Genomic DNA, 16,247 nt, shown 5'->3' on the forward strand with positions numbered 1-16,247 from the left:
GGATAAACCATGGTTTATCAATTTACCTCATCTATGGGCAGAAACAGAGGTACAATAAGTATCTTTTTGCATGTGGCCCCACTACTATATACAAGAATTTCCCTAGTGTAGACACATGGACAGCGTTTTGTTGATATGCTCATTTTCATCTTTACTAGATGTTCCCAAATTGTTTTCCAAAGTGGTTACACCAATTTACTCTCACCAGCAATGTTAAACCATTCCTCACTCTCTATATCCTCACCAATACTTGACATTATGAGAATTTATTAATTGCTGCCAATTTGAAGGTTGTGAAGTGGTAACTAATAGTTATACTTAGATAATATTTTCCCAAGGTCTCTTCTGGTCATATAATTGTGGTCACCACATCAATGCCAACTCTTATCAAAATAACAAAATGAAGGATATGATTTTTAAAACTTCTTCCACAGTTTACAATGAATTTACTTTTCCTTAAGAAATGTCTTACGTGGTTAATGCTGGCCCATGAACCCATAAATCAGGCCATAAAAGAGGAATGGGGACATGGCCCCAGCTCTGTATTTATTTTCTTGTATTCCATAATCCAATGTTACTTAAAAAGCAAACTGCCCAATCTTCTAGCCAAAGCAAATACTCTGGATTTTGCCAGGCAAAATGCCTGTGGAGAAATGAGTCAATTCATACAAAATTCAAAGCTGTCTTTGGTCAGTGACATTTTCGTGAAAATCTGTGGGTGGGTAAAAGTCTTGCAAAATTCCTTTTTGCTATTGGATAAAATTCATCCAGGAAAAATAAGCAAAATTTAAGTGGTGACCCGCATTCCCCCTAATTCCCTTATTAACACTCCCTAACCTCCCAACACAACTGCTTTCTATTGTGCACAATGTCAAGCCATCCGTGTTTCTGATGCTGGCAACGGAACCCTGTCCCTCTGCTCACTCTGCTCCCATCAGATAGGCTCTCTCAGGAGAAGTACTGGCAGACACAGTGGGCCTGATCTCATGCAGAACACACCTTCTGGAAATTCTACCCAGGCGTTACACACTCTTCAACTCGATGACTAAAGAGACCTACGGTAAAAACATTCTCTGTGTGTGCTCTACTGGGACCATTACTACGGATACTGCTCGGGATGGTTAGTATGTAGCAATAATTTGGGGTTACATTTTATGCTATCCTTTTAGGACCAAGGAACCGGAGTTTGAGAATCAAAATCTGAGGTTCCATGACTTGTTCTGACTTGAGTATTTGAACCCTTATCATCTCAGAAAAACGTAATAGAATTTAGCATAGCTGTACTAAGAAGTGTTGGTTAATTCTGAGACTCATCAGTGTTGGGGCTGGTCTAAGCTCAGGAAGGACTAAACAGAAGATTCGGCAGCTCGAAATTGCTTTAGTTCGTAGACGACCATGAGTGGATGCAGGTATTTTGAACAGAATACTGCCGTATCCCAGTTTCTGATTTAACTGAGGTCTGTCTGTCTGCCTGCTGAGGCCTTTCCTTCTCCAGGCCCTTGCCACTGGCTGGGAATATCTCTGTCATCGGGGCCAGGCCTGGAAAGAGAGCAGCTGGTTTGGCTCTCTGCAGAAGAGCAAGAATGAGATGTACAGAAGGGCGGGGTTGTTTGGGTGGGAAAGAGAAAAGAAACCATGCTCTTCTTCCAGTAAGTGAACCAAATAATAAATCAGCAATCCTCCCCCAGTTCTGACACCCAGAATGCCGAGCGATCCGAATCCCAGCGTCCTGGGTGAGGCCGAAGCGTCCCCGGCACAGACGATGAGAAGGCACTCTCCCTGCATGAGACGGAACAGCGCATCGAGGGAGCAGGCGCTGGTCTGCGACGGAACAGCGCTAGCCAAGCAGGCTGTCGCTGAGCGGCCCTCTCACACACACTTCTTCCACCAGGACTTCCAGAAGCACATTGTGCTGCCTGTAGTCATGGTCACCAAACACAACTGGGTCATCACATCTTTCTTGGGCCAATAAGCTAAGTGAGTGAAAATGGAGGCTAACTCTAACGATGGCTCACAGAGAATTAATAGCAGTGAAACACACGTGTAACAAAAGCGTACAGGTCCTATACTCTGAATGCCCTGAGCCTCTGCTGCGTGTGACACAGCCACAGAGACCAAAGATCCCTTCGTGTCTCCAAGAGATGAATGTGGGCATTTCACTCGGCAGTGATCCTGAGCTTTGCATCAACTACCATCAGATTTCAAAGCAGCGGGAGATGAAATATTTACATTTTAACAACGCTTTGTGTCTGTATTCCAAGAGTGTAAAGATCGGTTTTGCAAAAGGCAGAAAGTGTGTCTCTTCAGATAGGCATCTACGTCAAGTACAGTGTCTTCTTCCCGGGGACTACAACGTGGGGGCTGCTAACCCCTCACAGCACAACTGTGCGTCGCCTCTTAGCGCTAACCCTACAAACCAAGCAGACACCATGTGGCAACACGACAGTTTTAGAAGACATAATGCTCCCACTATGTAGGCTTTTGATGAAAATGGGTGTCTTCCTGCGAAAAACATACAGTCCCAAGACTAGAACTGCAGCATTAGTCAGCTCCTAAGAAACCCTGTTTTGTATAAATACATTTGCACTATAACATGTATCACTTAACGCCTTGCAGGTCTAGGTTTGATATGCTGTTATGTCTAGCAATCTGAATTTTACAGGTTCCATCCAGAAGTGGGAAGGAGGCAGACTAGGCAAGAAAGAAATCACCTCCCATACCCATCCTGGATCATGCAATGAAAAGCCAAGCAGAGCCCTGCAAATAATCACCTCTCGGCTTATTCTTTCACTGAAATATTTCTATTTTTAATAGTCCTCCTGCACTTTAGCAAAAGTCAACTTTATAAAGTTATATGCCATTGCAAAGTCTGGGAACAGTGGGAAAATGGGGAAATCCTATTGCACAAAAATTAATTTTGCAATGCAAAAAATATGTTTTGGATAATTCAGGCCTTTATGTTTATTTCAGTAAAGCCAAATCCAGCAAACTATTTTCAGCCAGGATTAGTCAGAACTAAAAGGTTGGACTATTTTCCCTCAGAGACTGAACGTCTTTCCTGCCTGCAATGGGCCGGTGTGTTCCAAAATGGAATTGCCTTCTATTGCTTGTCTCTTTCTGGCATTTTTAATGCAGAACCTTACCGACAGAAGAAGGTTTTGCCGTCTGAAATGTAATTATTCTCTTCAGTCATATAACCTGGCATCCTCACAATGTATCAGCTTCTGCTTTTCCTTAAGAAAAATCACAACACGGGCCACAAGGTAACGGCAAGAAATGCAATTTCATTCCACCAGAAATTCTGAAAAGTGTTTCAGAAATACCTACTGGATAGTGAAAAAGTGCTTCCAATACCCACATTATAGCTATCAACCTGTTTGTTCTGCTTTTACATAAATCAGACAACTTGGCCAATCTACAGTCAAACATAAACATGGCCCAGATTCTTTGTCAAGACGTACTAGAGTAAGAAGGGACTCTGGCCGGGGGACCACCACCTGAGTAAGTCTCTTTGCAAAATGATTTATATGTTTCACACATTCAGTGATCTGTAGCATATTCAATATCCAGGGAGTACCTAAAATTCTCAGACTTTAACTCTGAAAGCAATGTTCCTGCCCATCTAAAGTAATATAAAACACGTGCTCGTCCTCTTCCCAGAGCTAAGCGAGCTGCCAGAGATTGTGCAAAGCTGCCCTGTGATCCCAAGGGTGATGTCCTGCTTGTAAACCCTGAGGGTTTCTGTTAGGTGTGAAACGATTGCAAAATCATTTAGCAGGCCTATTATTCAGAAATAGCAAATTTTGCCAAGAAACAGAGGCAAGTTCCAGGATCGATGTTGTGAAAAGGGGAGGCAGGGGAGAAAGGGACACCATGCCCACTTCCTTCAACACCCAAGGCAGTGTCCCTTTCGGTTCATTCTCCTTAAACTTTCCCACCAAATTTTCTCTCCTTAAAATTCGGCGAGATCCTGTGAGATCCCGCCTCTGTGGGATCCCCTGGGTGTTTTTATGCCGCCTATAAATCATTAACTAGTCTCACAACCCCAGAGTGTGCGGTGTACAGGCGTGTGGGTGTATGCAGCAACAATTTTACCAGCCAAGTTGCTAAGTGTGAGTTCCTTTCCAAATATCAGAACTACCCCTCCTCCAAACCCAATACTCGCCCAGTTATTGGAGGGAAGGAAAAATCCCTGAATATTTGCTTTGGAAAAAAGCTCATGCTTGCTGCGAGTGTGGTGTGTCCCTCGGCCCTGCGCCTTTCAGCAACTTCAAGTTGGCGCCTGGCACCCATGGATTTTCCAAGATTCTGGACAGTGTGGCAGATCAGCCTCCCCTGACAGTATGGATCATGTACATTTGCAGAAGGGATTCTAGAAGTGGAGCGGGACCCTGCTGCCAAAAATTAAAGAAATCCCTCCTATCCTGGGGCTAAAAAGAAGCCAAATTTCAGGGATACCTAGAACCCCTAGTATCCAAATCCCATAAAAGAAGAAAATGTCCCCTGATTCGTGGCCAAGTCTGGAAGATGCCACGCACCCTCGCCAAAGCCCGTGAACATTAGCGGGAGACTCACCGTGCACTTGTTGGGCTTCTCCCCGGAGTGGACTCGCATGTGGATGAGCAGTTTATACCGGGCGTTGAATGGCTTGTACCTTCGAGGACAGCCGGCCCAGAAGCAAGTGAAGTCTTCACCTTTGCGCTGGTCTATGTGAACCTTCTCGATGTGCCGCACCAGTTCCTCCTGCTGGTCGTACAAGGCGCTGCAATCGATCCAGCGACAGCACTGTTTGCCCCCAATGTCCTCCATCTCCCCGTCTTCCTCCAAGGCAGCCTGGGGAAGGGTCAGTGGCTGGGCACGTGCGACCAGCTCCTGGTGGTGCAGATGGGGGTGAGCGTGGTAGGGGGGCGGCGGGCCCTGGGGAGGTGGGGGCAGAGGAGGCAGAGGGGGTTCAGGGGGCAGATCCAGGGCGCCGCCCGGGAAATCATCCAGGCGCTCCGTCTTCAGCAGGCCCCCTGGCTGGCTGTCGGGGTTGGGCAGGCCGTGCTGCACCACCATGTTGTTGACCAGCCCTGGCTGGAGGCCTCCATGCTCCAGCTGCTGCATGCGCTCGTACTCCAGCACGCTGTCCTCATCGTAGGCCGGGAGAGCCAGGCCCCCGCTGGCCACCCGCATGCCCTTCTGGCTGCTCGGCACCGAGCACGGCTGGGGGATGCAGCTACCACGCACCCCCAGGAAGTGCCCATAGACCTCGGGCTGGGGGGACATGTTGGCCGGGGAGGCCCTTGACCCGTTGATATAGGCGACCAACGACGTGGGCGACGTGCGGATGATGGTATTGAAGTCTATCCCAATGCCATCGGACAGCGGGGACAAAGACAGCGCTCTCTTCTTGGAGCGGGCTGAGTGAGACCTGGCCGATGAGTGCCGGGGACTAGGGTAAGGAGAATGGCTGGTTTCCATGCTGAAAAGGTAGGACGGCAATGAGTTAGGGACGCTATTGCTGGACATGGCTGTCCCAGGAGGAAGGCTAATGAGGTCCCCTAGATCAATGCCGTTCTGGGAGCTGTGGCTGGAGGACAGCGACGGGAGAGCCCTGTAGCCATGAGACCACTCTTGCTTCACACTCAAGGCTGACTGACTTTCTGTCAGACTCAAAGTCGTGGACGCTAAAGACTCACGAGAAATAAGGGACCTGGAACAGCAGCCAGAGGGGGGAAAAAAAGAAAGAAAAAAAGACAAACATTTTAGCAGGATATGGATTGCTTAAGAGCTAAAAGAACACTACATTGACAATCCCTTAAGTATTTCCCCTAATTACATTCTCGGCTAAACACACATTCTTTGGCTAAGATAAAACCCAAGGCTTTTAGTTCCAGGTAAATAACATTTTACCAAGAGGGACAATAGGGCTAATGCTCACTGGAATAATAAAACAAAAGATCTATTGTTATAAATAATCTTAATACTTTAATGATAATAAATAGTCCTTGCTTTATTTTTAAATATCTTTTTTTAATGTTGGGGGGAAGAATTAGGGACAGAGGAATAATTATTGATGCCTGTCATGGCAAAATGAATAAGCAAGTATTTAGTAAGTGCTTATGGTATACAGTATATTACGAATAGGCATTGCAGGGACTACAAGTCTAAACAGAGCCTCAGCCTTTGAGCAAAATCTATTCAGTCAAGTAAAACGTAAACCAGTGCTTAATTTGAAAAAAAGTATATCCTCCAAGTCAAAGGGTCATCCAGGGGATCCAATAATAAATTCACAACTTCATTTCACTAAGGAATTCTAAAGATTTCTTTAAAAGACAGTAACTCAGTCAGCCCTCAGTCATAGCATCAAATCACCCCAGGAAATGAAAAAATACATACGAAATAGAGCTATGATACAGAAGAGAATGACAGCCTGAGATCAAGGCGTATGGGGCATAATACGTTTGGGCCTTGCAGGGTTTAATTACACTTGCTAGTCTGGGGTTTTCCACGTGTTCTTGCACTGAATCAGAGCAGCTCTGGACCAAGAAGGGATCTTTCCCTTTCAGGAGTTCACTTTTGCAGTGATTCGTCTCCTGTTCTCCTTACCCTTTACAAAGCATGTCCCCCATTTACCTGCATACCCAAGATTTACCTGCACATCAAAATGGCCTGTGATGGGGCGCCTGGGTGGCTCAGTGGGTTAAGCCATTGCCTTCAGCTCAGGTCATGATCTCAGGGTCCTGGGATCAAGTCCTGCATCGGGCTCTCTGCTCAGCAGCGAGCCTGCTTCCCTCTCTCTCTCTCTACCTGCCTCTCTGTCTACTTGTGATCTCTCTCTGTCAAATAAATAAAACTTAAAAAAAAAAAAAGAAAGAAAAAAAATGGCCTGTGATGTAGTCTGAACACTTTAAAACTCACCTTGCTTTACTATGACGTCATTGCCTTAAAAACCATTGAAAGGAAAAGCTACATCCCTTGGATGTAAATCTGTCACAAAGAGGCTAGCTATCATTCACTCCATTTCCCGACTCAGACATGGTGTGGATCAGAAAAACCCAGTTTACGCATAGGTACCTGCACTGGTTTTCTACAGAGATCTTTTTTTTCCAACCAAAAAATTAATTAATTAATTAATTAATTAACCAAAACAAAATATTAAACAGAATGTCTATCTTCCCGGGAATGAACTCATTTACTCCCTCCAGCTGTTGTTCAGAAACCTGCTGCAAGGGAGTGGAGAGAAAGAGAACCATTCCTTTCCCTTCTGTTCCTCTTACTCCTCTCACAAAATGGAAGCTGGGAACACTGTTTCCCACAAGCGCGCGGTCTCAGCAAGAAAACATCTCAACTCTCAAAGGCACAGTATAAGGGGATAGATAACACTGCTACCAATGTGATTTTTCCACCGAGTGAAGTAATGTTTACCAATGACAAACACAGCAGGAATTTACGTCCAGTTGCCCTTGACACAGATTTGTCACCGTCCCCATTCTTGTATTAGGGCTGAGGTCGTTTTGCAAGCCCCAGAGTGGTTTCCGAACCATCTGGTTTCTAATTCCCTGTGGACACTTCCAATTATTTGCCTAGTACACCCACAGCAGGCAGCCGTCCCTGCAGCACTCGGCTGAAGGCTCCTGGTGACTGGATGTCAAGGGCCTTTTGGGCCCTTCCCCAGGGAGATTTAGGAATTGCTTTCTGACCCAAGCCAAATCAGTAGTCGTGTCATATATGAGGCCAAGACAACTGACTTTGCTTTACACCCTGAGGTTGAGAAGGTCTAGAGAACGTTCCCAAACGGTACATTTGCCTGGCCACTGTCATACTGGAGTATTTCAGATTTTTGAGCAGTGAATTTCAGGCAGAAAGTATTCTACCCGGCTGCATATACACTGCATGTGAAATTGTCTTATTCCGTTTGAGGGCAGCCTACAGGGCAACATGTTCCTCTGTTCTATTGTTGATATTCCTTATTTTCCCCAATTACACCTAACTATGGCTTGATTTAAATCTGATCATAACTTCACACTGACACGTCCCTGTAACTCCTCAGACATCTGTCTTCTAAGACAGTTACCGTATACTTTCAGAGAGCAAATCCTATCTTCTCTTCATGACGGCAATAATACGGACAGAGAAGCCTCAAACATCCAACACGACTACAGCCTCCAACAAATGGCCTTTGCCCAGCCGCGATCTCCCTCACGTGCTATGACCCGCAACTTGCCATCTTTCAAAGTTCTAATCGCTGAAACCTCCCCCCCATACACCAGGTCTCAGAAGCGTCCTCCTTCCAAAGCAGGTGTCTACTGTCAATACGGCGTCTCAAAGGCAGCGCACTGCTGTCGTCTGTGGGTGTGATCTTCCTGAGGGAAATTCAAAGCCCTTCAACAGAAGGAACTGTTTTTATCTCCATGGTACCCACCAGAGTATGAGATACATAATAAGTTTCCAAAAATTGTTTATTAAGTGAAGGTGAATAATCAATATAACGACAAACAGCCATCATTTGTAGCTTACAAGGCATTTTCCATACACGTGATCGCATTTGACACAGCGATACACACAGTGAGGTGAGGAAAGTGGATTTTTAAAATAACCTCTACAGAGAACAGAACTGAGGTTCTGTGACTTCCCCTCACTGACACCCCCCCACACACACACATACACCCTGGATAGGCCATCACCTCGCTAGATCCCATAGGTCCTGTGTTGTTCTCCCCGCATCACACCCCAAATGTGATCCATAATGCTCCGCCTGATTAACAGACTGAAGTCACACAAGTTGTGCTTAGAACCCATGTTTTCTACTCTCTCTCTGTGACAATGTGCTGAATGCCTTAAAAGTTCCCAGGGACTCTCTCCTGCTGCTGCACCCTGCTGCCCCTGCTGCTGCACATGCCAGGCCTCTGGGAAAGAGACGGACGAACAGACAAGACTATCTCCATTTCCATATGTTCATCTGCTCCCTAGGATGTTATTTCTAGTGACTGGCTAATTTGGATCTATAGCAAAGGAAAGAGATATAGCTCAAACCAAACACAACCAATATGAAAAACTCCTACACTGTCCAAGAAACAGGATAAGGTGACTGGTGAGGCAAGATCTCAGTGACTCCCATGGCGCCATGAGGGACATGATGACCAAGCCGGATTGCTTGGTTCAATGCCAAGTTCAAAAGAAATACTCACTTATGGATCACACGGAATTCCTCAAACTGAGCCTCAAGAGAATATGTATTATCTGTGTCACAGGAAAGACTAGTCCTAGGCTATCTGTAAGTTCTCATCTCTGTTGGGGGGCAAATCCCCCTGAGGCGGACAGCATCTGAAGACAGCACGGCTTTGTAAAACATTAGAACCTCCAGAAGGTCCAGAGTCCATGCTCAGCCCCCTTGGCCTCCTCTGAGCTTTGCAGGCATACTCCAACCCCAAAGGAAACCCTCAGAAAGACTACCACCAGAAATCACCTCCAAGAATGTCTGGTTTAGGAGAGAAAAGTGTGGTGTCTTTTGAGATCCGGAATGACATTATTAGATTGATGGCTGCACTTTGTAAATGACAAGCTCAGTGACACTAGGCAAAGCATTTGCGTCAGTCCATCGTCTCTAAAACAGAGGTAATATCTGCAGCTGCTTTATGAATATTAGATCCTAAGGGGTTAATCACAATGGATGTGAAAGCACCAGGACGGCCAAACGTACAAAACCGGTGCCAGTGGCACCCAGTCTCTCCTGTTGCCGACTACTACTGTATGGTACGCGAAACCACTGTGTGATGCTACCGTATCAGTGCTTGTCATCTGAGGTACTACATCCCATGGCCTCTGTATTACAGAGTTTTGGCAATGCCTAAATCAAGAATGGCTTCTGGATCTTCAAGAAGATAAGGTGTAGTCTGCACGTGTCACCAAATGGGGCTAGTCAGAAATGGCTGCGAAGGTAGTATGGGCAAACCTACAGCAGTAGGGCACGATGTGCATCCCCGCCTTAAACAGGACCCAGTGAAGCTACGAAGAGTGCTTCTTCCAAAGTGAGCCCTCTAGGAGACAGTCAAAGGACGTCAAAAGAAGAAATACAAACAGTAAATCTATGGAGACTACTCAATATTATCAATACCTAAGAAAACTCAAATTAAGATAAAGTAACAAATTGTACATCAAATTGCCAAAAGGTATCATAATAGTTCCTAGTATTTAGTAAGGAAAAAGGAACTGTCAGACGACTGGTGAGTGTATCAGTGGGTAGATCTTTGCTACAGTGCAATTTGGGAATACAGAGCAAAAGCCACAAAACTGGACATCTCCAAATGCAATTTTTAAAATTAGATTTTTAAAATAAAAATTAGAGGGTTTTTTTTTTAATAAAATGGAATCTGGGGCAGGAAGAAGCCATTATACTATACTGAAGAAGGTTTTCACTACAGAAGAAGGTGTTTTTATTAACTAAAAAAAAATGGTAATTATAACACGATGTCAGTAATTATAGGTTTATAGGTCAATTTGGTGGAAAGGAAAACCTGTGCTTATTGTGAATGCATTTGTGTGTCACGCGAAGGGAATGTATCCAAATCGGTCACACGGTTGCCTGTGGGTGCTAGGGTTCAGGAGGACGACCACCCACTACCACAAGCTCTTCCAGACTTCCCATATTTTCTACAATGAATAACAAGTACATAGATAACCAGGAAAAAACAATAAATCTTACAGCTTTCTAGAGGACAGCCATCACTCACAACGTACAGTGCATGCCCCCTCCCAAGCCACTTCCTCTGGCATGTCTCCAGTGGAAAACACATAGAGATGATTCCTCTCTCCATCTTCTCTTTATCTTTAGATAGCAAAATGCCCTTAAGCTGAACTGTTGCCTCCTACCCTTCTTTCCCCTGATGGAACACACAAACCAATTTAAGGATCACAAATAAATGCAGCCTTCCCAGATTGCTAAAAGTAATTTCCATACTTCGCCAAGCCACCCGACCTCCCAACTCCTGTTTCTTTGCTCATCCTGCCAAAGAATTATTTTCATAGGAGGACTCACAGAATACACTCAAAAACACATGTCAATGCATCTTTAAGATGCTGTCCTTTAAGGATATAAAATTATGCTAAGGAATCAAATATGTCAGAAAACACTGAGATAATGACCCTTCTCTGGCCGACCCATGAAAGGAATTGCATAAGGCACGTGGCTGGGGCAACGCACGCCCTGCCTACTGCCACTTTCTCCGTTAATTATGACTCTCTGCCTTCAAGGCATGGGCTGGACTTGCCACAGACAGGAAGCTGAAGGCTTTCCAATGACACCTACCACCCGAGTACGGTTAATTTCACATGCAACACTCAGCAAGTCTGAGGAGTCCCTGAAGGCATAATCATCAATGGGAAAATGACAGCAGCAGCTTCCATCACAAAAATTCTTAGGTGAAAAACAAGTTTCCACCTCATGAAAAAACTGGCATTAAAAAAAAAAAAAAACGGATCCAGGAACTATGATTTCTGAGTCTCAAGTAGTGGTTGGGAGGACAGGGCAGTGATACAAGAAGGAAAAGGATACAGGAGGAAGAGGAGAAAGGTTGGGAGAAGACCTGGGACCCCACAACTGTGAGACACCTCAGCAGATTCCAGCCTCCAAGAAGAGGAAGCCGAGGCCCATAGAGTCCGATTCCTTTGCAAATGCACAGCTAGAGCAGAGGCAGGACTAAGAGGTAAAAACTCTTTCCCCAACAAGGCTACTTATAAGATGAAATAATTCATTTCGAACACGGAAATGGACCTTACACACTGCACAGTGTTTTGGTTTTATGGCCTCTATAATATCAACCTTGAGAGATATAAAAATGTGTCTTAAAGGGTGATTTCCCTTTCCTATTCAATTCTCTCCCATACGGAAAGACACACGGCATTTATTGGACCCCCTTATTCTGGCACCTAATCAGACATTATGTTGAAATGCTATGTAATTCATGCAAGAAACTGTGTCTTCCCAGACCATCATGGAGTCTCGAAATTCATGACTTCTCTCTTTACTTTTTCTACGATCTCCCTAAACTTCAACGATTGTATTGTACAGACAGTAGGTACTTAATAGATATCTGGGTGGAGAGATGGAGAGACGAAACAGACGGTAAAGTGGCCTGGGGACACTGCAACCCATAGCCTAGAAAATGAGCAGGTAAGAGATGTATGTGGCCCATCACAATTCTCTAGCCTCACAAACTGCCACGTTTACACACTGGGCTTTTGTCACAAAAGCCCCAAAGTCTCAAACCGGGCAATGACTACACTCACACTACAAGACGGCTGGGAGGAAGCCATTCTTCCCAATTAAGAGGATATAATGACACATAATTTGTTTTTATACACGTTCCCCTACTAACTCAAATTGAAAGAGTTGCTGCAGCAGGTATGTGTGTCTGTGTGTGCGTGTGTGTGATGTGTGTCGTGCATGCATGTGTCCAGGAAGGGAAGGGAGAACACACGTGGGGTGTGATTATACCACAGGAAGGGAGAAAAAAAAAAGTAACATGAGACCTGGTATCTGAAGTAGGTATATGCAGGCTGGCCGCATTCATTGCCCTCTGTAAGCTAGGACTGATCTGGTTGCATGCTGTAGAGACCTGGCTTGCTGGAGGTGAATTGGGTCCCAGTCGCTGAACCATCATGGGACTGCTGGTGACCACTAGATTGTTGCAGCTGCCTTTTCCAATGGACTTGCACTGAGGCCCAAAGCCAAGAGCCCCTAAAAACAAATGAATCAGGTTAGCTTTCATGTCCCTTACATCAGAAATCAGTAAATACACACATGTGCCCAATTCTATCAGGACTCCTCTTTCAAGACAGTCCTTGGATCACCTTTTTGTTCATTTTTAGTATTAGTGATACCCAAAGCTTTCTGTATTTCTAATGAAAAAGCCATTGCTACAATAAAAACCCTTCAATAATCACCATTCATACAAAATGTGCTTAAATTTTGCTCCTTCTATGTATAAGTACCCAGTTATGAAGAATCATATTTTATCATCTCCCTACCTAAAGAGTCAAGGTGGTAAGTAGATGGGATTACTTATATCTAGAAGTTTCTTCTAGAATAGCTAATATCTTGAAGTGCCCACCAAGGAAAGTTGACATGGCCAAATAACACTTATTTAACTGGTTTACTTCCTTCCAATTCTGGCCTTCCAAAAAGTCTCTTTAAAGGGATAAAGTCTGGCTGAGTATCTTCAATCTTGATTTCTCCTCTTCATCCCAGTACACTGTCATTGGACATAGACCCAATTAAAAAAAAAAAACCAGGATGAAAGAGCCATAAATAAAACACTTATTCTAAAAGCAGCATGGTAACCAAATTCAACATAGATTTATCATTTCATTAGTAACAATCTTCAAATGTAGTAAAATGTGGTATATACCCAAAGAAGGAAGAAAAAAAAGAAACCCACAAAAATCTGTGTCATTACGAAGAAGTGAAAAGCATAGAAGAGAAAGTCAAACACAACCATGACTCATTTATTAAAAAAATAATAATAATACTGGTTGAATCATTCTAGACATTCTTTTCACATGGATGTCCTTTCTCAAACATTTTTTGCAAACTACCTGGTTAAGTCTCAGTGACTGTACACTGTGTTCCCATTTCAAACAAAAAATAAATATGATGTCAGATTTTAACAAATTAAACTCTAAAATTTTCTCACCAAATTCCCCATATTTCTCATTGATATATTTGGGATCAAAGTAAGTGGAAAATCATCACAGTAACTTTCCTTAGCCCTAGGGGACATCAGTTCCTATTTTGTTTTTCCAGAAGTTAAATCAATAACCAAAAAAATGGCTTTGTCATCTTTTGTAACACTCTCTTCCAAGAGCTCACAGAACTAAAGGATAAACAAGACCTTAGAGCAATCACCATGCTCTCATCAATGAAACTACATCTCAAAAATGCTGAGAGAGTTGCAGTTTTTAGCTGGCAGGAACCTGCTTTTTTAGTCCAGCCCTCTGGGAAATCCCAGTGGTAATTCACTTGCCCAAGGCCACACAGGGATTCAATGACAGCGCAGAAATGGATTCTACTGGGGTATATTTTCATGGTGCCTGAATGTTTAAGTTTAGGTACTGGATGCTTAGTTTCCTCTTGGGTACTTGCGAAGACCATTAGTTCCAACAGAAATTTCTCTCCAATTTTTTTTCAGATACTTTTTTTTTTTTTCAGAACCTGCCCCTCGCCCCCTCTCTCTGCCCCTTCAATCTGATGCATCTTCTTGTGCCCTGAGAGACCAATCATAGATAGTCTCTCTGCTTTCATAACTCACAGAACACTGTACCTTCAGGTCTCCATCTTGACACCAAAAGTAGCGGGCACGTTTTTACACAATGATCATAAATTTAGTATCTCTGTAAGTTCCAACAAGCTACCTGCCATTTGCCTTTCAAACTCCCTTTTCTACCTCGGAAAGAGGTGACGTGATGGCTTGGAGTCTAGTCCAATAGGTGAGACACTTGAATCACCTCCCCACGTGCCATCACTACCAGCCACACTATGAAAAGCAACATCAGATATCAGGTAGTTTGTCAAACTCAGTATCATCTACTCGTCTGTCATAATGCCTGATTCCTTCCCCATAAAAAGGCACTAATACCTACCTTTATTTTTTTATTTTTATTTTTTTTAAAGATTTTATTTATTTGACAGATAGAGATCATAAGTAGGGAGAGAGGCAGGCAGAGAGAGAGAGAGGAGGAAGCAGGCTCCCTGCCAAGCAGAGAGCCCGACGCGGGGCTCGATCCCAGGACCCTGGGATCGTGACCTGAGCGAAAGGCAGAGGCTTTAACCCACTGAGTCACCCAGGCGCCCCTAATACCTACCTTTAAAACAAATACATGCCAACAGCTGGAACAGCACAACCAAGAAATGCCACTTGATGACAAAGCACACTGATACTTTCTGTTCTCGAAGCTAAGATGCCATATATTGTAAGGCCTGGTATTACTGTATGTGCCGATAAGAACACGCACGGCTGATGAACCTAGCGCATGGTATCAAGATTTCAGAGATATTTTGATGTGGAAATATGCACACCTTAGAATCATTAAATACAAGTATGATTGTTGAAACTTTTCACTTAACCCTCATCTTGTTCATGCTCTCCTCTCTGCCTCGAACATCCTTCCCCTCACTTGTCCCTCTACTGAGCTCCTCTTCATCTTCACACTCTGGACTCAAAGGTTATCTCCTCTCCGGCTGCCCCTCCCCCACTGCCAGCTGGGCAGATGTGACCAAGTCTTCCTTTTGCACCCCCCCCCCATCTCTCATACATAACACATCTGCCTCAGCACCTTTAGGGAACTCTCACGTTGACCGGCCTGCCACATTCTCCTCTTATATTTTATCGCATTTGAAGACAAAGACCTTGTCTGAGACAGCTCTGCTTCCTCGGCCCCTAACCCAGGGCCTGTACCACGTACACACAAATGTCTGCCAATGAAGTTCAGAATGAATGAATGTGGATACAGAGAACAGATTAGTGGCTCCAGGGGGAGGGGCGGTCAAGGGGACCTACAGTTCTTAGTTATAAAATACATAAGTCCTGGGCATGTAATGGACAGCACGGTGACTGTAGTAATACAGTACTGCATACTGCAAGTTATTAAGGAAGTAAATCTGAAAAGTCCTCATCACGAGAAAGAGAAGGAAAACAATGTGTGTGACTGTGTGTGGACACCGGTGGCCCGTGGCCTTACGGTGCTGAACATTTCACAGTGCCCGTAAAGAGTGAATCACTATGTCGCAGACCTGAAACTATTAGAATGTTACACGTCAATGATACCTCAATGAACAAAAATTTTAGTGAATGAATGAAAATAAAAGACAGTTGTACATGAATATTAAATGCTCACACATTATTTCCACTGAAACCCTCCTGGTTTGTTTTTTTAAAATGGCGCTGGTTTTCAAAAACAAACTCCAACTAAGCCAGTCCCTTGATACTCCCCCACAGTATCTCGAACTCAGTCAGGACTGAAGATGAAGTCCCATGGGGATCATCATTACAAACCCATCTTCCTGGGTGAGAACTGTATGCTGGTCAAGGCTGCCTTTGTAACTCTCTGGCCCGGATTCACACATTCTGATGATATTCCCACTCTGGAATACGGAGACCCTGATCCTCCCTTTCCCAGTATCCCCATCGCTTTGGCTCGTCCACCTCCTATCCCAAATCCACTGGCCACCGTGAACCTCCTGTAACCACAGAGGAATGACAGCTTCT

General features: G+C 44.3%; 1 protein-coding gene across 2 annotated transcripts in view; it reads right to left on the reverse strand.

Annotated features, from left to right (window-relative positions):
* Positions 1-16,247, reverse strand: part of GLIS3 (GLIS family zinc finger 3) — a 504,385-nt gene that overhangs the window by 287,170 nt on the left and 200,968 nt on the right. For both annotated transcript variants that reach the window (XM_046023585.1, XM_046023584.1), the window contains exons 3-4: positions 12,514-12,721; positions 4,576-5,695 (exon numbers count right to left, since the gene is read on the reverse strand). In XM_046023585.1, the coding sequence (XP_045879541.1) occupies positions 4,576-5,695; positions 12,514-12,721 (1,328 nt within the window). The remainder of the gene's footprint in view (positions 1-4,575; positions 5,696-12,513; positions 12,722-16,247) is intronic.

The sequence above is a fragment of the Meles meles genome, chromosome 11 (genome assembly GCF_922984935.1).
Source record: "Meles meles chromosome 11, mMelMel3.1 paternal haplotype, whole genome shotgun sequence".
NCBI lineage: Eukaryota > Metazoa > Chordata > Mammalia > Carnivora > Mustelidae > Meles > Meles meles.